The sequence below is a fragment of the Larimichthys crocea genome, chromosome XVII (genome assembly GCF_000972845.2).
Source record: "Larimichthys crocea isolate SSNF chromosome XVII, L_crocea_2.0, whole genome shotgun sequence".
NCBI lineage: Eukaryota > Metazoa > Chordata > Actinopteri > Sciaenidae > Larimichthys > Larimichthys crocea.
This window is the reverse complement of record NC_040027.1, coordinates 4,668,490-4,691,377: the sequence shown is the minus strand read 5'-3', so window position 1 is coordinate 4,691,377 and position 22,888 is coordinate 4,668,490. Positions and strand designations below refer to the sequence as shown.

At 42.0% G+C, this 22,888-nt stretch overlaps 2 protein-coding genes across 3 annotated transcripts in view; one reads left to right on the top strand and one right to left on the bottom strand.

Moving 5' to 3' along the window:
* The first annotated feature begins 5,303 nt into the window (after positions 1 to 5,303).
* The window catches only part of mdga2a (MAM domain containing glycosylphosphatidylinositol anchor 2a), a 99,595-nt gene continuing 82,010 nt past the window's right edge, over positions 5,304 to 22,888 (top strand). For both annotated transcript variants that reach the window (XR_002041579.2, XM_019254448.2), the window contains exon 1: positions 5,304 to 5,872. Coding sequence is in view for 1 of the 2 variants with exons in the window: in XM_019254448.2 (XP_019109993.2) it covers positions 5,800 to 5,872 (73 nt within the window). In the remaining variant the exon portion in view is untranslated. The remainder of the gene's footprint in view (positions 5,873 to 22,888) is intronic.
* On the bottom strand, positions 8,847 to 10,832 carry LOC113748014 (zinc finger BED domain-containing protein 1-like). Its single transcript, XM_027290423.1, has 2 exons — positions 10,423 to 10,832; positions 8,847 to 10,262 (listed from the first exon to the last, which is right to left on the bottom strand). Exons 1-2 carry the CDS (start codon positions 10,735 to 10,737, stop codon positions 9,552 to 9,554), a joined length of 1,026 nt encoding a protein of 341 aa, XP_027146224.1. The 5' UTR covers positions 10,738 to 10,832; the 3' UTR covers positions 8,847 to 9,551.

The following is a 22,888-nucleotide window of genomic DNA, read 5'->3' as shown; positions in this document are numbered from 1 at the left end:
GGTTGCCCCTTGTCGTCTGACTGTGAGGAGACCTCGGGCAGACCTAGAACCTGCTGTAGGGACCATATAGCCCAGCTAGCCTGGTTGCTGCAGAGAAGGGCATCTGGAGTGCCCTGCTAAACCTGCTGCCACCGCAACCAAACCCTGGATAAGCAGAAAAGAATGGAATGGAACTAATTTGTCACATGCCCAGTCCCGGCGGCATGGGCGGGCATTGGCGGGCCGTGCCTGCTCATAGAGTAAGCCGTGCCCGCCCTGGGCTGGAGGCTGTTTATTTTATTTTGGTTTTGTCTTTTACCTCGGAGTGGCCAACCCTCTATTATTCCTATCTCGGTTTGTCGATCATACAATTCAACCAATCCAACCAACGAACGAAGGCAACGTGCTGGCCAGTTACAGGTGGATGGGGGCGGGTCACTGAGTCAGAGGGTCCGCTATTACTTGGCGAGTTGACGTTCATGGTCGCAGTTGCTCATAGAGTCGCTAGTTAGCTGTAGTGTTCGGTATGGATATCCGTAATTTCTTCTAAAAAAATACGCGGACAAGAAGTGACGACGCGAACGATAGGGAGCAGGAAGCAGCGCCATTCACTTGACATTCACTTCACATTGTCTTAAGAAGGTTTAAAGTTCCTCTTGTGTTGGGGTCACCGGTTTCAGTTTTTAAATGTATAAAAGAATCACTTAAAATTAGTTTATTGCATCAAGGCTTTTTGACTTTGTCAGGAACCTTGATTTCAACAAAATTAAACAAAACTTGTTTTTCACTATTATGAAATGCTCTTGAAATTATGTCATTTGTGGTGTTAGGGTCGGTTTCAACCCGGTTATAAAAAACAAGATTATAAAGCAATAATTGAGCCAAAATTGAAATCATAAGTGCACTGTCAGCCAACACACTGACAGCCACCTCCTCTCCCAATCATGTGAGCTTCAGGGGATGCTCATTTGTCCAATATAGTTGCAAAAAAACAAAACAAACAAAGATGGGCATGTCCAGATATGTTAGCAGCGCCGGTTCTGGCCACATTTGCGCCCTGGGCTTTCTAATAGTTTTGGGAGTAGTAATTGATTTCTATTATTTTTTCGATTTGTTTGATTGGTTGTTGTTTGTTTGAACTTCAAAAATCAATATTTTGTGTTGTGACCTGTCCTGTGTTTTAATGTGTTTATAATAAAGTTCTATTGCTGACAATTTTTTTTTTTTTTTTACATTTTCTTGAAGAAAATATATATGGGTCGAAACCAGCGCCGGTCCTGGCCACATTTGCGCCCTGGGCGAATGGGCACTCGTGCGCCCCCCACGGAGACTGCGCCCTGGGCGGCCGCCCACATTGCCCATAGCTAAGACCGGCCCTGGTCGAAACTGACCCATAACACCATAGATGCTACTATAGTTATTAATTTTAAAATGAAAAAATAAATCAAGCAAATTCATTTCAGAGATGTGTTCTATACCCCTCAGTAATATTCAGGTAACACAACAACCTTTTATTTATTTATATAATTCTCTTGAGGTTAATTTTTCTTTTTTTTTATTGAAATTGAGAGGTATACTGATTAAAAAAAAAAGGCCCAGAGACCCACACCAAAAATATTAAACCTAACATTTTCATGGATAAGGAGGCCTAACAAGGTAACCAAGAGATGACAAAAACATTGGATGATAGGTTATTGTTTTTAGTGTATTTTAAAGCTGATTTAAGACACGGGTCGAAACCGACCTGTTAACACAGGAGAAAGGTTAACACAGTCCACAGACGCCGCCTGCCACTCTACTAGAAGTGGTTAAACGTCTGTCTGTCTGTCACTCACTCACTCACTCACTCACTCACTCACTCACTCACTCACTCACTCACTCACACACACACACACACACACACACACACACACACACACACACACACACACACACACACTCTGCTCCTTCTGCTCCCTGGCTGCTGTAGTTACTCTCCTAGCATCAGTTGACATCAGTGCTTCTGTTTCTAGTAGAAGTAAAGCTGTTTGGTGTTGTTGGTCTTCTTGAAAGCATGCTCGAGTTAAATAAATGGACATACCAATACGCTATTTGTTTGTTTGTTTTTTAGATTTTGGGATAAACTGCCGCTTTTTAGTAAAAGGAAAATTATTACTCAGCACTGTAGGAGTGGTCACAGAGCCATTGTTCAGCCTGAAGCAAATAAAATGGAGGTTCAAATAGTTTGCAGCCAGGTCTGTACGTGCAGGGGGTCAACAGGGGTGTCAAACTCATTTTGGTCCAGGGGCCGCATACAGCTATATATGAGCTCAAGGGGGCCAGAGCACAAAAATCACTGCATAAATTTGAAAATATAAAAAAATATATAGATAAAAAAATGTGCTAAAAACAAGTGCAATACAAAATCTTTTTCATTTAAAGAATTTTTCTTCAATAAAATAAAAAGTAACAAACCGAGGCTTTAAAAGTTGTGCAGTAACACATCACAATAGTTCACAAAACATGTGCAAAAAAGCTCAAACAATGTTTGTCATATCTCACAGCAGAGCTCATAGCAGAGCAAGCAGATGACATGGAAGGCATGAGCTTGGATTATTTTAACAATATAGCTTTGAACAATAAAAAAAAATATGTAAGAAATGTTCCAGGAAGACAGAAATCAAAGCCAAGTTAGACCTCCAGTCTCCCCAAAATAATAAAAAAGTATATTTTTCCAAAACACCTGTTGTAGTATGACCATGATGAGCCTGTTGATGTGTGGAGTGATTTTGGAGTCATAATAATGCATAAGAGTGGAGTTATTGATTAATATTTGCAATAAAAAATCATCAAAATTATGAAAAAGTGTATTTTTCCAAAACACCTGTTGTAGTATGACCACGGGGAGACTGCTGATGTGTAAAGTGATTTTGGAGTCATAACACTGTATAACAGTTGATTTTTGTTTGCAGCGTCTCTCTTGGAAGTGAAATTTGCAGACGCTCCCTGCACACTCGTCGGGCCGCTGGCTGCTCGTAGAGATCAATGTTATACGTCCAGCTCGGAGGACGGCTTGTTCTTTTACAAAACGGGTTTTTGGTTCTTGTAGCTCGTAGTATATGCTATTACGATGTGAAAGAGGCACCATTTGTGTTTGAACGTTTCGCCTCTTACTTATTGATCCCGGAATTCAGAATCTGTGAATATCTTTCCAACCTTACCGAACTTGCCGACTCTCGTAGTGGCGTTTAAGATTGTTTCCTTTAGCACAGCCACTTGCTGCATGAACACCAAACACATAGGTTTCCATTCATCTCCGTGAAAAAATACGAATTAGTCCATTTTTCCTGGAAGATCCGACACTCAGTGTCCACCTTTCTCTTTTTCCACAGCGACATTTTTCCAACGAGGGTGTCAAGATTGAAAAAAGTGTCCGCTACCTGCTCTCAAAGAACCAAGCCTTCATTAGAGCCCGCTCTAGTGAGCCGCGGCTACACATGCGGTGTTAAGCTAACCGGCACAGCGCTGTGTCACGATATTATAAAAAATTTAATAAAATTATATTTTATTAAAAATGGGCCGCGGGCCAGATGAAAAAGCTAGGCGGGCCAGATGTGCCCCGCGGGCCCATCTTTGACACCCCTGTAGGAAGTCAGTGTTTGTTCACATGTTGAGACTTGTGGAGAATTTGTTGAAACTTTTGATCTGAAATCAGTGAAGATGAAAATGAAGTGATGGAGGAAATGACCTGCTGATTTATGAAACAAAACATTTAATTTTTAGTTTTTCATCCACAGCTTTCTGTTGATTCATCATTCAACCATTTCCACTCATGTTTTATGAATCGGTAATTGGCTGTGACATTTCTCTTTCTACATCTCTCTGTTCCCGCCTCACTCAGGAGTCCCAGGGGGGGGAAAATCACACACCTGCGCAGCGAAGGCTCGTGCGGTCGTTCCATCCCGCGAGCCACCTACAGGCTGCTGTTTTCTCGTGAGGCCACAGTCACGGTCACAATCCGGCGGCTCGTGACGTTTCGCGCGGCGGATTCCGCTGAATGTCAAACTGTGAGACTACGACCGAAAACCAGACCGTATTTCCGTCAAAATAAAAGCCTACATTGACGGATGTGGTGATTTAATGGGTGCAAGATGATGTTTAGATTTGAACTCCAAAAATGTAGTCAAACCAAACAAAATATGTTTATGTGTGGACTATAATAAAATGATAACCTTTTTTTATTTTAAATTTTTCAACCTGCATGAAAACAGACTGTATAAAAATATTATAAAAAACAATGAAATGGAATAAGGAAAAATACTTTAAAGAGTGATAAAACAAAAAGGAAAGTGTAAACATGTCAAGCAACACATTAGTAGACGTTACATATAAAAACTTATAAAAATGCACTCCTTTATCTTCTTTTTATAGACACTGAGAACATGAGTTTATTTGAGTTAGTCCTGTTAATTTAACTGTCCATGTAACTGAATCACAGCTTTTTTTTTTGACGACAGTAAAACCTGCCTTTGACCCTAGTCACAGTTTATTCATTTGATTCTCTTATGTTGTGTCAGCTGAAAGAATTCCAGTGGTCTGAACAAGTACATTTATAATATACATAATATACTACATAATATATATTACATATAATGCATTTCTTTAGTATTCTAACATTCATTCTTCTTTTATTTCTCTGTGAATCTAACCTAACACTGTTTCATTATTACATTTTGTATCTATGCAAATTTTACTCCAAACGTGAGATGTTTTTTTTGTTTTTGTCTAGTGTCGTGTTCTGAGTGATGCATATATACTTTTAAATGTAAGATAATAAGAAGCACACACATAGAACTGCACAAACACACACATAGACACATAAACACACAGATGAGAAAACATCTTTTGGGGAGGTCTTGGTCTCAACGGTATCATGGCCTGGGATAGTGCCAGTATTAATTGCCTGTTCTGCCAGATAACATTCATCGCCAGTTTTGACATGTTTTGCCACGTTGCCTTAGAGAGGTCAAGCACACATACACACCATATTACACATTTCTGGGAATTTCATGTGACACTCAGAACATTGACTATGTGATCATAACAAAGTTCAGAATGTTTGGGTCCAATTTGGGTGATTTGGTTATGCAACACTGATGTTATAAAAAGCTGTGAAGATTTTAAGTAAAGGAGTTCGGATTCGCAAGCAGCTGTCTCTGTGTCATTTTTTCATCAAGTTTTTCTAAGAGTTTTCTCCTCAACACAAGTGAATCAGTTGATTTGAATCAGCCATACAAGTTTGTCTTTCGTTTTTATTTTGAAAATATCCTCCCGGAAGCGCTATCCCTGTCCACTCTGTGTGACTCGACGCAGGGGCAGGGGGACTTGTGAGCATCGTACCGGTCGGAGGATTCTGGTGCACCGACGCTGTTTTTGTTTAATTTTAATCTTTTCTTTCTACAATGTCACCATCAAGGAGACGCGGCTGAGGCACCTGCCCTTCTTCTCGGCTCTGCGCTGACCGTCATCCTCGTCAACTGTTTCTGACGGTTTTAGCTATCGTTAGCCCCGGTATGAGCAGAACCGGACCTTCCTGTCAGGTCTGACCGGGGTTTGGGGGGGTGGCGGAGGCGTGCTGGTGGGGACACGTTTGGATTTTTGGATGAGAACCGGTCACCGGGCCGGATTCCGTGCGGAGGGACGCCGGCTGGAGCGGAAGAGGAGGAGGAGGGAGGAGCAGCATCAGCATCAGCAGCGGCAGCGGCAGCTGCGGGGAACCGATTTGACAACCTCATCCCCGGGGGGAGAGAAGCAGCGAGGCGGCCAGAGGAGGATGTGAAGATGGGTTTAGTTTTCGGTCTCCTGTGGCTGTTCACCGGCTTCCTGCAGAGCGTGCACGGCCAGGGCGTGTACGGTAAGGACGTCATTAACATACATGTAATATGGTGCACATTTCCAAATATTTAGACGTTTAACACGGCGTGAATCCGGTTTTAACAGCGCGTGTAACCCGGAATAGCACACACACACACACACACACACACACACACCAACTTGACCTTGTAAGGGATTTAGAGCGCGCGCGCGCGCGCATGTGTGTGATGCTCATTCAGTCACATTACAGTGATGCCTCAAGGCACAACAGGTAGACTGCTACACACTCAAACAACACACAACACACTGCTACTCCTGGAGTATTCCAGTAGTATTCCTGCAGATTTCCCATAGTAGTCCTGTATTCGTGTAGTACTCCTGCAGTACTCCTATAGTATTTCTGTAGATTTTCGGTAGTACTCCTGTAGTATTTCTGTAGTGTTCCTAAAGTATTGCTGTTGTATACCTGATATTCCCATAGTATTCCAGTAGTATTTCAGTAGTATTCCTGTAATATTTCTGTACTATTTCTTCCTCTTTCTTCCTGTAAATGTCTTGTAGTATTTATGTTGTATTTAATACTATTATTCTTGTAGTACTTCTGTAGTATTTATGTAGTATTTATGTAGTACTGCTGTAGTATTCCTGTACATTTTTATGTAGTATTAATGTAGTACTGTGATGTTACAGTAGTACTCATGTAGTGTTTCTGTAGTATTCCTGTTGTACTGCTGTAATATTCCTGTAGTATTTCTGGAATACAGTAGTAGTAGCAATAGTAGTACTACAATTGATCATCAGTGTTGTGTTCGACTTGATGGGTGTTTTCCAAGTGTAACAGTTCAGCAGTGACATCACAGTAACATCACAGTGACATCACATGACTGGATGAATATTTGGCTTCCTTATTACTTTCTCTATTAAAGGTGCAGTGTGTGAGATCTAGAGGCAGACATGGAATATAATATTCATAACCATGTTTTCATGCATGTACAATGAAGATAAGAAACTTTTTGTTTTTCTTACTTAATTCTCCTTTTATATTTACAGTGTATTTTTTGTGACCTGTGGAAGGGACTCGTTGTCATTTGGCATTGTAGTGGCTGGAGAGGGCAGGAGAGCTGTGCAGTGAGGGACACACCTGACAGCCTGATTAATGTTTTAAATCATTTTGAATTAGTGTTTGTTGCTGCAGATAAATCTTTGTCTTCAGTCAATTCATCAGTTAAAATCACACAGTACATGTACTTCTTTTTCATCATCGCCATCGTCGGCAGCCTGTGGTACAGTGTTGCTGCTGTTTTCATGTGATGTTTGTTATTTCCATCATTGTCTTTGTCAAAAGTGTTGTTTGCTCTTGTAGTCACTGTCACTGTTGTCATTGTTGCTGTCAAAAGTGTTATTTGTTGTTGTTGTCATTGTCGTTGTCATACCTGCTGTTTGTTGTTGTTGTCATTGTCGTTGTCCAACGTGCTGTTTTTCGTTGTTGTCACACATTTTATTGCCATTGTTGTTGTCACACATGTTGTTTGTTGGTGACACTAATCTGATTTCATCCATAGGGGTCATTTTCTGCCTCATAAATTCTCTCTCTCTCTCTCTCTCTCTCTCTCTCTCTCACTCTCACTCACTCTCCATGCTGCATTTAAAGCTCACTTGGATGGAAAAGGTCGAACACAGTGTGAGGAGCTCACAGCGCCTCCTGCAGGCCACGTTCATATATTCTCATTTAACAGCAGCAAACTGAAATCTAACTAAATACATTTACTGAGGTACCTGAGGACAATTTTGAGGTACTTCATAGTATTTCAGTCCCACCAGTATTTTGCGGGCCTTTTTTGAAATGGTTGTGGCCTAATAGCCTGATGTTGCATTAGGTTTTCAAAAGAATTGCGGTGAAAGTTGCGGTGCTTTTTACATTTTTGCAAGCACAAACTAGCAAGCTAATGCTACATGAGTTACAGACTGCATGAACAAATCGCGCCAAAAACGCGAGACTAAAAACATCCATAACTCTTATATTAACGGTACAAAGCAACACAAAACAACTTGGTAACAGAAATAATATAACAGAGAATAATATTCACCGAATATTTCAACATAAATTACTACATTTTCACTTCAACTTACCCTCATCAGAACATAATGGGACTGTGAGGGCAGAGGGGAGGGGCTACAGAAGCCCAGGAGGAATGAAAAGGGCAGAGTGCAGAAGGGTAATTAACACTTGGAAAATGTATAAAATAGTGGTAAATGAAGATAACTTCAACTTTATTTATTTATATAGCACCTTTCATACTCAATTGTAGCCCAAAGTGCTTCACAGAACAGAGTAAAAACAGAAATAGACAATAGAGCAGTTTCATAAAAAAATAGAAATTAAAAGAAAAAGTAGAAACATAAAACTTCAACAATAAAACAAATAAGAAAAGAACCTATAGGATAAAAAGCATAACAGTTGCTGTATAAGTAGATATGACCTGTACAGTAAATAAGCACCAGAGATAAAAGTAACATGGAGTGATCAGGGCATAAAAATTCAGTAGTGAATGGCCAGGCACCTTAGGTAAAAGCCAGGCTAAAGAGGTACGTCCTAAGTTGTTTTTTAAAAATGTCTACAGAGGTGCAGTCCCTCAGATCCATAGGCAGGCTGTTCCAGAGATGGGGGCCGCAGTAGCTAAAAGCGGCCTCACCAAATTTCTTTGTGGAGGTTCTGGGGACAACTAGGAGTCCGGATGCCGAGGGAGGATCTGAGGGACCTGCCTGGTACATACCTCTGTAGCATGTCAGAAAGGTAGGTCGGTGCCAGGCCATTCAGTGATTTAAAAACCAATAAGAGAATCTTAAAATCAATTCTAAAACTAACGAGTAACCAGTGCAAGGCTTTTAAAATAGGGGTTATGTGTGCCCTCTGTCTGGTCTTTGTCAGTACTCGGGCTGCAGAGTTTTTTTTAGGAAGACCAGACTAGGGCTGTCATCCTTCCTCTTTAATCCCATTCGAATTTCATTAATTATTTTTTTTTTAATTCGAATAATATTCGAATTTTTTATGTTAAAATATAGCCTATTTATGCATTACTATAGGTTACCTTGTAGGGCATGGAGTTATTATACTTTTGGCCAGTAGAGGGCGTTCCGATGTAATCAGTAAACATTCTATACCAGAAGTCAAGAGATGTTTGTTGTAAGTAAATAATAAAGATCAGGCAGAAAAGGAAAAGTTCAATTCTGAATTTTAATTCAACTCTGAGTACAACACTGAGCCGCGTCAAGGCTGCTGGAGAAACCTGGTCCTTTAAAAAAATGCTTCTGTTTTTTTTTTTGTTTTTTTGTTTTTTTTTAATACCAAAATGCTCTGGTGTCAAAAGAATGGATAGGTTATGTGGTTCACCTTTATGTTTACACAGAAGTAATATATCAACTATTAACTATTAAATTCAACTCATTACTCAAAGTGCGTCACATAGCCTACGAAAATAACTGAAATTGCCCACAGGCAAAACTGAAAGTGCCTCATAAACATAACTAAAATCGTACATAACTACAACTCAAATTGCGCACTCAAGTGCATACAAAAATAACCAACTTTGCAAATTCAAAAATAACTCAAATTGCGCACGTTACATACAAAAGTGAAAGTGCTTATGGCGGCAGTGGGCCGATAACAGTCAGGCATTCCTACATTTCTAACACGCCACATCTTTTTATTAGGCCTATTTCTAAAGGTTGTTAGCCAAAAACACCAGGCGATCCACGTTTGCTGGGTCTAGTGCAGAGCGTTTTTTATTTACTATCATGCCAGCAGTGGAAAAAACCCTTTCTGCTCTAACTGAGGTGCCCGGGATGCTCAAGTAGCGCCGTGCCAGCCGGGCGAGGTGAGGGTACTTGGTTCCTGACGTCTTCCACCACGACAATGGGTTGCTGTCGCTAGGTATTGGTGTCTCAGCATCGTACATGCGCATCTCTTGCTGTAGCACAAGTCCACTGTCCAAAGTACCACCTGGACCAGCAAACTGGCGATAAACATTCCCCAAAAGGGACCCCATAGCACCCAGAGGGGTTCCATCCCCTGCTCCCTCTTCATTCTCCGCGTGCTCTTCATCCTCCGCAATCAACCTCATCTCTCTATGTACTTTATCGCGCACCTCCTGCTGTTGTTCTCCGGTCAGATGAATCAGTCGATGGAACCGGGGGTCGAGGTAACTAGCAGAATTGAGAAGCATGAACGCATCTTTGGTATGACTGTAGCGCTTCTCGAGGTCGGCGGAGATCTTAGTTTTCATGTCATTGAGTGCTTGAGGATCACCGGTAGATGGCTGAAGATGTGACATAAGCACGTACTTAAGGGGGAGAACGGCTGATGCGGTTGGAAATCGGTCAGTTGATAATGCCTCCGTGGCCACTTTAAAAGGCTGTAGCAATGAGCTCACCTACAGAAAAAACATAAATAGGCTACTGTAAGAATATTTGACGGTGGGCCTAATATTCTGCTCCTCTGTCACGCTGAACATGTTATGGCCTGTTAATGATTATTGGTTTGTTAATTTAGGCATGCAAAATCGCTGTGTTAGTTTAATGTCTGTGACTCACCTGCTCCATGAGGCTCCACTCGTTGGTGTTCAACTCAAGATGACCGAGTTTTTTCTCCATGATGACAGCTGCCACCGGAGCTTGCTGATCCGCTGCCCGACACACCATGTCGTAAGTGCTGTTCCAACGGGTGGCACAATCATTGATCAGCTTAGCAGGTTTCACTCCGAGCAGCCTCTGTTTAGATTCCAACAGGTAGCTGTCCGTGGTTGACTTGTTGAAATGCAGTGCTGTGGCCTTCAGTCTGTTGATAGGGCTTTCGATAGCTCGCACTGTTAGCCCTTTCCTCACAGCCAAGTTAATAGTGTGGGCCATGCATGGTACATTGGCTACTTGCAGGTGCCTCTCGACAGCGTTAATATAATTAGCCGCATTGTCTGTGGTAATGGACAGCACCGACTGGGGCCTCACGTTGTAATTCTCAGTATATTGGGATGCACTCTCGACGTGTTCAGCTGTGTGGGTTTTCTGGACTTCGGCTGTTTTAAGAAGGATGTCCTTCAGTTCCCAGTCCTCGTTTATGAAATGTGCGGTGACTGTCACATATGCCTCGGTGGCTATCGAGGTCCATCCATCTGTGGTCAGGGAAATGTTTTCTCCGCTTAGCATTTTTTTGATGTTGTCTTTTGTTGCATCATAAAGTTAACAACTCTGTCACTGATGGTTGCACGGGAAGGAACTGCGTACCGGGGTTCTAACTCCTGGACGAAATTTTAAACCCAGACCCCTGCGAGATGTTTATCGCCTCATATCTTTGCAGATAAATCGTGTCAGTTTATCGGTTATCTTCCTTTGACGTTCGGCTGATAAGCCCCGTGAGGCAGGCATGAAAGAGGTGATTCATGCCTGCTTGGGCTGAGGTTCACAGTGTCCGAAGTTAGCTCGGCTAGCTTGCCAGGGTTAGCGTCAACAGGGTGTCCGCATGTTACTCGTCGTGGTATGATACTTCATTCGAGCCTCGCACAGCCTGCATATACGGTTTTCTCTGTTTGTTATTTTTCCATTTTCTGACGGAAATCCAAAGTATTTCCATACCAAGCTTCTGTGATGTTCAGGAGTGGTAATATCCGCCTGTGAATTCTCCTCGCTCGCCATTAAATTAAATTCTGATACTGTAGCTCCTAGGCAACGCTATGAAACGTTCAAGCATTGAAGTAACGCGATAAATCAACGTGAGATTTGGATTCAGTCAGACTCAGACTCATGTAACAAAAATGAATAGAAGAACGACAAAATTCGTCATTACGTTGTCTTGAAAAAAAAAAATGATAATAAAAAAAACATTCGACTAGTAATTCCTACGGAGCCCCTAAAGGGACATGGTGAAAGACAAAAAAACGGAAGTGTTTCTAGTGCGCACCAGAAACTTTCTAGTGCGCACCAGAAACTTTCTCGTGAGCACCAGAAACTTTCTCGTGCGCACAGAAACTTTCTCGTGCGCACACAGAAACTTTCTTCTGCGTTGGCCGCACCAGAAACTTTCTCGTGCGCACCAGAAACTTTTCTGGTGGTGCCCACTAAAAAGTTTCTGGTGCGCACGAGAAAGTTTCAAGTGCGCACGGGAAAGTTTCTGGTGAGCACGAGAAAGTTTCTGGTGCGCACGAGAAACTTTCTGGTGCGCACCAGAAACACTTCCATTTTTTTTTTCTTTCACCATGTCCCTTTTTTTCTTTCACCATGTCCCTTAAGGGGCTCCATAAATTCCTGCGTTCGAATTCTATTGTTTTTTTAATACTCGAATTATATTCGAAAAATGAAAGTTGTTCCAACAGCCCTAGACCAGACAGAAGGGCATTACAGTAATCAAGTCTTGAGGTGATAAAAGCATGAATTAGTTTTTCTGTGTGAGCCTTGTTGATAAATGGTCTGACTTTGGTGATATCTCTAAGGTGATAGAATGATATTTTGGTTATGGTTTTTATATGGGTATCAAAGTTGAGGTCGGAATCAAGGGTCACTCCCAAGTTTTTGACCTGATCTTTTGTCCTTAGGGCCAGGAATTGAAAATGCTGGGAGAGGTGTTCTCTCTGGTCTTTGGGCCCGAATATTATTATTTCTGTCTTTTCCTGATTAAGTTGTAGAAAGTTATTATCCCATCCAGACATTGATTTCATCTAGGCATTGTACTAAGTTGTTGATTGGGGTGAGGTCGTGTGGGGATACTGTGATGTACAATTGTGTGTCGTCTGCATAGCTGTGGAATTCAATGTTATGACTTCTAATAATTTTGCCGAGTGGGAGCATGTAGATGTTGAACAGAAGGGGCCCTAAGATAGAACCGAGAGGGACTCCACAGGCAATAATATTTACATCTGATGAGAAATCACCCAGTGTCACAGTGAAGTCCCGCCCAGTCAGATATGACCTGAACCAATTCAAGGCCACACACACCCAATTTTCAAGTCTGTTTAGTAAAATATTATGATCAACTGTGTCAAAAGCTGCACTAAGATCAAGTAGGAAAGAGTTTGTTTGAGTCAGTATTAATTCTGATATCATTGAGTACTTTTACCAGTGCAGTTTCTATGCTATGGTGCGCTCTAAAACCAGACTGAAAAGTCTCTAAGATATTATTAATTGTAATAAAATTATTAATTTGCTTAAAAACTATTTTTTCTACAATCTTACCTAAAAACGGGAGGTTTGAGATTGGCCTGTAGTTGTTAAAGTCTGAGGAATCTAGGTTAGTTTTTTTAAGTTGTGGTTTGACTATTGCCGTCTTTAAAACCTGGGGGTAAGTGCCAGTAAATAGTGAGTGATTAACAATATTTAAAACCTCCTCTAAAAGGGAGCTAAAAACAGATTTAAAAAATTAGGTAGGTATGGGGTCAAGTGTGCAAGTGGAGGGTTTTAGCTCTGATACCACCTTACTAAGTGCCTCAGGATCAATCTGAGCAAACGAGTGCATGGTATAATTAAAGTGCTTAGTGCAATCTAAAACATTAAAAGACCTTGTTTGATTAATATTAGTTCTAATTGTTGAAATCTTGTTATGGAAGTAGGCAGAGAATTCATTGCACTTAGTGATAGAGAGAAACTCACTGGGACATGCAGGTGTAGGGTTAATGAGGTGGTCAGTTGTACTAAAGAGCACTCTGGGATTGTTTTGATTTTTATTTATAATTTCAGAGAAGTGATTCTGTCTGGCATTTCTTAGTGCCTTGTTATAGTCTGTTAAAAGATTATGTAAAATGTTGTAGTGGATCACAAGTTTACTTTTCCTCCATCTACGCTCGGCTTTCCTAGAATTTTGTTTGAGTTTGTTGACATTTTCATTTTTCCAGAGGGGCTTGCATTTTTGAGCTACTTTTTTTAGTTGTACTGGTGCAACAAGATCAATTGTTGTGCGTAATCGGAAATAAAATTCATTGGCTAAAAAGTCTGCGGATGAGGGAAGAATTTGTGGGGGCAGTGTTTTTATATGGGCTATAAAACTTTCTCCAACTTCGGGTGTAAGATGTCTTTTTCTGACGGTGTGTTCAGTTTTAACCTGGGTTGTTGATGCAGTGGCAGTAAATTCAATGCAGTAGTGGTCTTAAAAACAGAAGTATTCAAGAGTTAAAAACATCAAAGGAGACTTGTCTGCAGTCAACAGCGTTAGAGGCAATGTTGGCCAGACCACATCCCCTCTTCCCCTGCCTACAAGAAAAATCAAAAGCATAGTTCAGTGGGGCAGTTTCAATAAGAACAGCAGGTGCATCTAAACTCAACCAGGTTTCACACAAAAAGATGCAGTCAAGGCAGTGCTCTGTGATAAGGTCATTGACCAGGAACGTTTTATTGGTCAGGGACCGAATGTTCAGGAGGGCTATTTTCAATTTCCGTGGTTTATTTTGCTGTGTACAATGTATCAATGGGATGTTTATATTATAATGGAGTACCAGTCTAGGCACTCTTACTGTTTTTTGGCGTGATGAAGTGATTCTGATTGGAATATATCTAGTGGTTGGGCTTTCAGGACTGCTAGAGCAAACAGAGTTGTGAGCAGATGTGGGTGTAAGTGGCAGGAGGGACCTGAAGGGGGAGACGTCATAAAAAATAGTACGTTGTGGTTCAGTCGTGGAGGGAGAGGGGGGATCCGGTGTGAGGTGGGAGTTGTAGACAGTCAGTCACATGGAAAGGTGTGCACCGCGTGCTGCAGGTTAGCACACAGCATTTGGCTACCCCTCTTGTTTGGGTGGATCCCATCACGTTTAAAAAGAGAGTCACGATCCCAGAACAAGTTAAAATTTTTAATAAAACCAAAGTTGTGGATCCTGGTGGCGGATTGGAGCCAAGTGTGAAGGCTGAGGAGTCTACTAAAACGGCCAGCTCCACGACCCACAGTCGGGATGGGGCCGGATATGAAAACGGCCTTTCCACAGTTCTTTAGAGCATCAAAAAGGAGTTTAAAATCATTTTTAGTGCGCTCAGACTCCCGACAGGTGGTGTCATTCGTTCCCACATGAACAATGATCCTCTTAATCGAGGTCGGGAGCGAGTGCAATATTTCCAGAAGTTTATCCAGAATGAGGGGGACTGTGGCTCCAGGAAAACAGTGTGTGGCTGCATTAATGAAGCGAATTCCCCGGGTTATGGAGTCACAGATGATCAACGCAGTGGGTGGAAAGAGTGGACGGGGGGACAAGGTGTGTGCTGGATGATGCTGAAGACACTCCATTGGCGCTGCCTCTCTCGGCTTAGAGGTTGACAGCTCAGAGCGGGGGGTTATCAGTGTGGCTGGAGAGAAGAGGGGACGGGGAGATGAAGGCAGAGGATTCCAGACACTCTGCGTCTGGGCAAGCAAGTGCCGTGGCCAGGCAGCGGCATCGGACCAGGTAGAAGGACTCCCCGCCGGCACAGGGCGGGGGAAACTGCCCGATCGTTGGAGCACAGCCTCCTTCAGGATCCTGTGCCAGGAGGAGGAGGTCGAAGACTGGGTTGAGAGCAATCCATTTGGCCTTGTGGTGGAGTGGCCAGACATCCGGGCACTGCCAGCCACCAGTGTAGGGAAAGTTGCGGTGTCTGCAGGCGCTGATTGCGGGTCCAGATCTGAAGGAGATGGAGCAGCGGGGGCATTAGGTGGATGGGCCGGAGTGTCGTCGGAGAGGGCCGTATAGCGGTTGGAGAGGCTTAGGCGAGGGGGCGAGACGGCCCCGCTCGAGTCCCTCTTGCGGTTTCGGGCAACCACGACGGCCCAGGGCGACTGATGGTTAGGTGTCGAGCAGGAGGAGGGCCGCGGACAGGTGGCGGGATCCTACACAACTGTGTCATGGAGGGTTGTGCTGAGCGAGGCCAACTTTTTGGACTGCTGGAGAGCCACATCCATGAAACTGGAAAGTAGTGAGTCCTTTTTTAGCAGTTCAACGGAGAACCGTCGGATGTCATCCTTAAGGTCAGCGATTTTTTATTTGCTTTCATCAGCAGTACCTCGTCCTCACAGGGTGTAGCTGGCATGATTTGTTTGTCGTTGTTTGTTGTTCAAATACAAACAATAATTGTTCAAAAACAAACAAAAACTGGATGAAAAGTCCATAGAGATCAAATTCAAAAATACTCAAAATAATCCTAAAATGATAAATAAAACTTACAAATACAAATTGGAAATATTAACTAATAAAGTACATTTATAACTCTGTTACACATACATCTGATGTGCTTTGTGGTTGCGAAATTTTTGTTGATTGAGGACTTTCTTTTATGTTCAACGACCAGATTGGTGTACAAAATAGCTTGCCCCCACTTTCATGAAGGACAGTGGGGAATGCTTGGCTCTGTCTTTCGCTGTAATTTTCTGGGAAGATGACTAACCATGGACATGTTCCTTCTCCATCACAGTTTCGTGAAGGAAGTTTGGCGACGTCAGTGACGTCAGCTCAAGACGTCGCCAATAATTGGTCAAAGTTGCGGAAAAATCGCGGTGATTGGTTAAAATTGCAAGAAAAATCGCGGTGATTGGTTAAAATTGCAACACCGTCCTGAATTCACGGGGATTCACTGAAGTTGTGTTGAAGTTGCAAACATCGCGAATTCCAGGAGGGTCTGGTATTATGATTTGATTTTGTTCTCCACAAGTCTAAATCTCAGAGGGAATTATTATACTTTAACTCTAGCTTTAGTTACTAGTTACTTTTCAGATTTCATTTTTTCATACCTTTCCTGTTGAAGTGAAAACAGCATGTAATTCAACTATAGTACTATAATACTATAATACAGACTGGCCACTGCTGGTTTCAGAGGTTGTGTTCAGTCCTGGATCTGGCCATGTTCACTTGGCTACTGTAAACACCAATCAAAATCCACGACACCACAAAAGTCCCTCCCTACCTGACCATCTTTTCAAAATGAGGAAGTGAACAGAACTCTACTTCCTGTGTCATGTGTTCACAGTGTGGAGTCTGGTTCAGTTCTGGTTCAGGTTTGATCCGTTCTGTCGATCCATTCAGCTTTTAATGCTAACATGTTAGCATGGAGCTAACATCACTGTGTGTGTTCGTGGTTAATCTGCCCCAACAGCAGCATCCTGAGGCCATCTGTCACACACACACACACACACACACACACACACACACACACAGACACACATGTCAGATGTGTGTGTGTGTGTTGATTGACAGCTCCTGTTGCAGCTCTGACACACAGCAAGGGGTTGGTTTGGGGACGGGAGGGCTGAAGGTGACAGGTAGCAGATGTGTACGCACACACACACACACACACACACACACACACACACACACACAACCGCACACGCACACACACTCCAGTGTGACAGTCAGTACAGAAACTGATGGGTAGGTTGACAATGAATAAACTGTGTGTATTTTCCCAGCAGTCAGATTTGGACTAATGATAATTTTAAGTTGGATTAATTTGCACATTATTCTCTCATCAAATCAATTCGTTATTTGGTTTGATGTCGTGTTCACCTCTGAAAATATCTAACATCTCCAAAATCCTCTATCATGACAGGTGTTAAAATACAGTCGGAAGTCCACACAGGAGGCAGGTTTGTTCCTGAAAAGAAGATTGCTAATATTTCTTGTTTTGCTGAGCCATAATGGCAGAGTTTCTGAACTGTTCATTTTACCTCCACTTATCGTGGATGTTTGCCTGTTACGTGCTACCTTCAGGAAGGAGATCCAGATTCCTGTGAGCACTGCTGGAGACTGGAGGCGTTTGGTTAAGTTTATGTGACAGTGAAATCAGAGAAAATGAGACGAGGAGCTTCATCGCTTAGCAAACACAGACTGTCATCTAGTGACAACACGGACCATGGTGACGACAGCCTGGTGGTGGTGATTGGTTGATGATCCGAAGAGCAACATTTTACAGGAGCAGAGGAAAGTCTATGGAGCAATGGCAACTGTCCAACCAAAAACCGGTGGAGCAACTGTCCAACCAGAAACCAGTGGAGCAATGAAACTCTCACACACCAGCGCTGTTTGGTCCACTTTAAACAGACCACAGAGTTTGTTTCCTCGGATAGTCTGGTTTGTTTGGGCAGATGTGAAAGCTCATCTGAACTCAGTCCGTCTGAAAATGTGGGTCTTGTTCCGCTTGCAAGTGAACCCCGGTGTGGCTTGCTTACAGTGGGAAAGCAAACAGACTATCCAGCGAACCAAAGATCAGAAAGCCAATCGATGAGCCGGGTTTTCTTCTTCCTGGTCAGTGTTTGTTTTGGGCAGTACCGACTATCCTGTTGTGAAAGCAACATCGGAGTCTAATCACAGGCCCAAGACACCAGGGTTACCTGTCAGTCCATGTGACTTCATGTTTACACATTGTCAGTCAGTGTGAACTGGAAGAAGATGATTGATCATTTTTGACTCATTCCAGTGAGACTGAAGCTAAGTGCAGTGTTGTGGATGTTGTGGAGAAATTGCTGAAGTCAAAGGTCAATGGTGAGGTCAGGAAGGAAGAAAGTGTTCAGGAGCCTCTGATGTCTTATGCTGTATTATTTATTGATGCTTGGCCAAGGAGAATTAGAAAGTTCAATTTCAAAGTTCATCAGAAGTGCCTGAGTCGGTCTCACCTCTAACAACTCATGCTGGTGGTCAGACTTTAAACCTCCACAGATAACACCACAAATACTATACGCCCAGAAATAGTCAAAGAGAATGTCTTTACCCTTGGAGGTGTTATTGTCAGCATATTTTAGTCTGGAGACACAGATGTCTGTTTACGCAGATTGGAACGTGAATGGCCAGCTATCTATTATGTCTAGGAAGGCAGCAACAGGTCTCTTCGACTCTGGGCACCACAGTGTTGAGATATGGTGGCACCTAGTCAAAGACAAACAAGAAAATTCCATAACAACGGAGAGGAAAGAAGAGGGAAGGAAATGCAAAAAGAGCCACTGATCTGCTGTCAGCTGAGATTTATGGGAAATATCACAGAGACAAAGGCTGCAGCGCCGAGCACAAACCTGGACTGTGTGTGAAGGTGTGATGAAGAGCTGTGAGTGGCTGCAGACATAAATCAGCATATTTTCATACTTTGATGAAATCATTAACTCTGCATATTTGACCTGCTCTCACTTTACCTTCTCTGGGAAATTGGGATTAATTATAATTGTTTTTTAATTACCCTTTCCCTCCCAGCTGTGGAGTGTTTCTTTGCAGACAGGAAAGACTGCTTACACTGCCATTGTTCCACCCCCCCCAGTGTGCTCCTGTGTTTATCAAGCCATTAGCTGTGGGTTTACTGTGTTAATAAGTGTTAATGTGTTGTAATGAGGATAGAACGCGGCAGATTACTGGGAGCGCTGTTGGCCTGCCTCCTGTTTTCTGCCGGCCGGCTGCTCGATGAGAGGAGGAGGAAGGAGGAGGAAGAGCTACACTCTAATAAGTTGCTGCTGTTCAGAAGGAAACAATACAAGCTGTAAAAACAGGACGGGATGACCATCACTGCTGGTCCCACTCCTGAGATGAGCTTCCAGTCAGGATTTATGGTCATCCCGAACTATGAACTTTACTGTCTTATTTACATGAAAGAAAGCATAAATTAACTAAAATTAATCTAACAATACATGTAAGATTTTATTTTAACCAAAGATGTTGGACTTACATAGCAAACATAATACAAAACACAAACAAACCCAGGATAGTCTGTATCTGTAAAATGATGATTACTGATGATAAAATGGCTGAAAACAAACAAGTTTAAGTTAAACTAAAGATGGTATTAATAAATGAGACAAATGGTCTCACCCACTTTGTCACAAACGTGTTAAACACATCAAAATCATAGAAACAAACTAAGAAAACGGATGTACACTTGGTGTGTATAGGTGCATTCACATGTCGTGATTGTGCTTTGATTTTACTATCGTGAAGAAGTCAAGTTTGATTTTATAGTTATAGTAGAGTACAGAAGAGTATGCGGGTGTAAAAAACACACCTCACATAAAAAAGCAGGAGCCTGTGTGGATGTTCACAAGTCTTCTTTATATTGACATGACAAAAATGTCTCAGACATCACATCTGTCAGAACTTCTAAAAGTTTATTTTTTCCCTTTGTGGACGTTTGTGCGACAGACTCAGCAGCTGATTTCATTAATGACTTCCTCCTCTGAGGTTCAACTCGGTGTTAATTAGTGAGACAAGCTGCTGTTGTGTTTGGGTGCAGTGGAAATCTTTAGACTCTGACAGCTCAGGATGCCTCTGTTCTAAAGCGGCTGTGTTTATAGAGGCAGAAGAAGAAAGTGATCGACTGGCTCTGCAGGTGGACGAAATGTGGAGTCATCTTTAAGAGGCAAAACCACTATAAATTCACACTTCAGGATTAGGGATGCACGATATTTATCGGACCGATAAAATATCGGCCGATATGGGGAGAAATTACATAATTTTTTATCGACCCGATAAAGTGCAAGTGCGATAAAAAGATCCAATAAATTAATGAAATTGGTGAAATTGTTTGCAGGCTGAGTAGCCCCAAAAGCACCTTATTGGCAGGACCCAAGCCTGGTCCCGTCTCTGCCAGACTAATAATGAACATGTCTTCACCAGTGTGGTCGTTTTTCTTAGTGGCAGAAGATGCTGTTTGCAAAAGTTGTTCAGCGAGGATTCCGAGAGGAGGAAAGAAGACTTCAAGTTTTAATATGACGCAATGTTTGATACAAACGGTATTAAAAGAATATGAAGCAGCTGCGGTAGCAGCTAGCGGTGCTGCTAAGGCTAAAACAACACAGTGTTTGATGATTGACCAATCAGAGTCAGGAGAATCGATCGCCCACATTCACCTTTGACCCACCAATAACGATTCAGAATGAAGTAAACCCAAAGGTAGTAGGGATGCAAATGGTTAATCAGTTAATTGTCAAAAATAATTTAATCGATTAAATTAAATTAATTAGGTTAACTAAATCTAGGGCCATTTTCCAGTGAGATTTCATGGTGTCGCCAGTTGAGGGTGCCATCGCTTAATCTAGGCCACACCGAACGTACCTGAATGTAACGGCACACAAACATGAGACGGAGAGGAGTATGGAGCATTTCAAACTAAGTAATGATGACAAAGACGCTCAGTGTAAACTCTGCGGTGCTACGTTTAAGTTCAGCAGCTCTACGAGTTCACTAAGATACCACCTTCAAAACCTGCAGCCGTGCTGACGTGCTAGCAATTAGCATTAGCCACTAAGAATGAAATACATGCTGATTGCTAACATGCTACTGCTAATTGCTAGCGCGTCATCGCTATCTGCTCCTGTGTGTAAATAAACATGCTCAGCCCGCTCGTCACTCTCAACATTTCCCTCTAATTTAACTGTCACCTTCCTCAGGGATGATTTAAGTTGTGTTCAGTATTACATGTTACTGTAAGTTTCCAGGGCTAGTAATCTTACTGTGACCTTTCTCAGAACAAGGGAGATTATAAGTGGTGCTGCTAATGTTTCAAGTTTTTCATCTAAGTACTTTACCAGATAATTATATGTAGGCTTAATATTGTGTAGGCTAAGCCCATATTGTATAGCTTTAAAAAATATTTTATGTTGCTTAATGTTTCACATGCAACAGGTGAGCCAGTGCACAATTTTTTTTTTAATGTATTTAAATTTTCTGTGCAGAATTTATTTTGGTTAAATGCCATATCTGTACCGTATCCCAACTGGTACAATAAAACATTAGTTGAGGAATATAACATGCATTTTTTATTCAGTATATAAGCAATACTTTGCTTTATGTTAAAAGACACCATGAGAAATGTTTATGCTTATCAGTTAACCGTTAATCGACCGATAAGGTCAATCAACTAACGATTAATGAATTAATCGATAATTTGCATATCGCACTTCACTTTCAGTGCCTTTGTCTTTATGGAAACAACCAGGACCTTCGTGATTGATTTCAAACTAAAGAGAGACATAGCAGTAGACATTGCACTGGAATAGAACTTTTGACCACAAAACAGCAAAGATACTGTATCGTTTTGTGGATTTTTTTTGTTACTCTTTGGGGGCTAGCTCGCCGAGTTTCCATCACACCGTGATGAGACACATATCTTTGTAATCAGCAGAGTCTCTGCTTTCACCTCCTTTGACGTTTGTGTGGTTTGGTTCAAGTGGTGAAATTAGCAGAAGCACTAAAGTGGACATGCACTGTTTTCGTTTTTCTGTTTTTGTTACATGCCCAGATAATTGCTTGGGGATTGAACTATGTTTCGTTTGGGTAGCAATGCTTGGTAGAGCTGAGTTTCTCCTCATCATTTTGGTATGCTATATGTTTGGATTGGTGTTTCCTAGTCATCTGTATTGTGTATGTATCTCACGTTGTCCCCCGTACGGGGGACTTTCGGGTTGAAATATGAAGTTATCGGTTATCGGTATCGGTTGAAATTTTTCATATCGTGCATCACTATTCAGGATATTGGTCGGGCTATGGGTTGGTCCATCACTGTAGTGTGTAGGGGGACATTCATGGTCCTCACCATGATCAGGTGTGTCCTGCTGTTTACGCTGTGGATATTCATAGTCCCAAAGGATAAACACTGCTGATGTTGGGGACTACTCTGACTTCTCCCCCAGCAATACGCTTTGTATCTACCCTGGTTACACGACTCACGCTTCGTACTGATGTCCACAACAATTTTAATCTCTTGGCGAAGTTACAGAACACCGTGAAAACTGCAGTAAAATAAACACATTTCATATACATCATTCTCAGGTTATTTCTTACACAAAGGTACAAAATTTTCATCCTTGAGAATAATTACCGTGTACGCCTGCTTAACCAGCAGTAGACAGTCCTCTCGTCTCTTTCTCTCTCTCAAAGTTACGGCGCGACTTACGCTACTCGGACAGGAAGTAACCTTTCAAAATAATGGTTTCTTAAACATTTCAACAATATAACCAAAGAATGAATTAAACTGTAGGAAGTTTTTCATAAATGTGTATAACATAATAAAGAAAACACGATCAGAAATAAAATGTGACAATATCACCCTAACTTCCGGTGTTGCCATAGTAACACATGGCTGTATTGCTGGC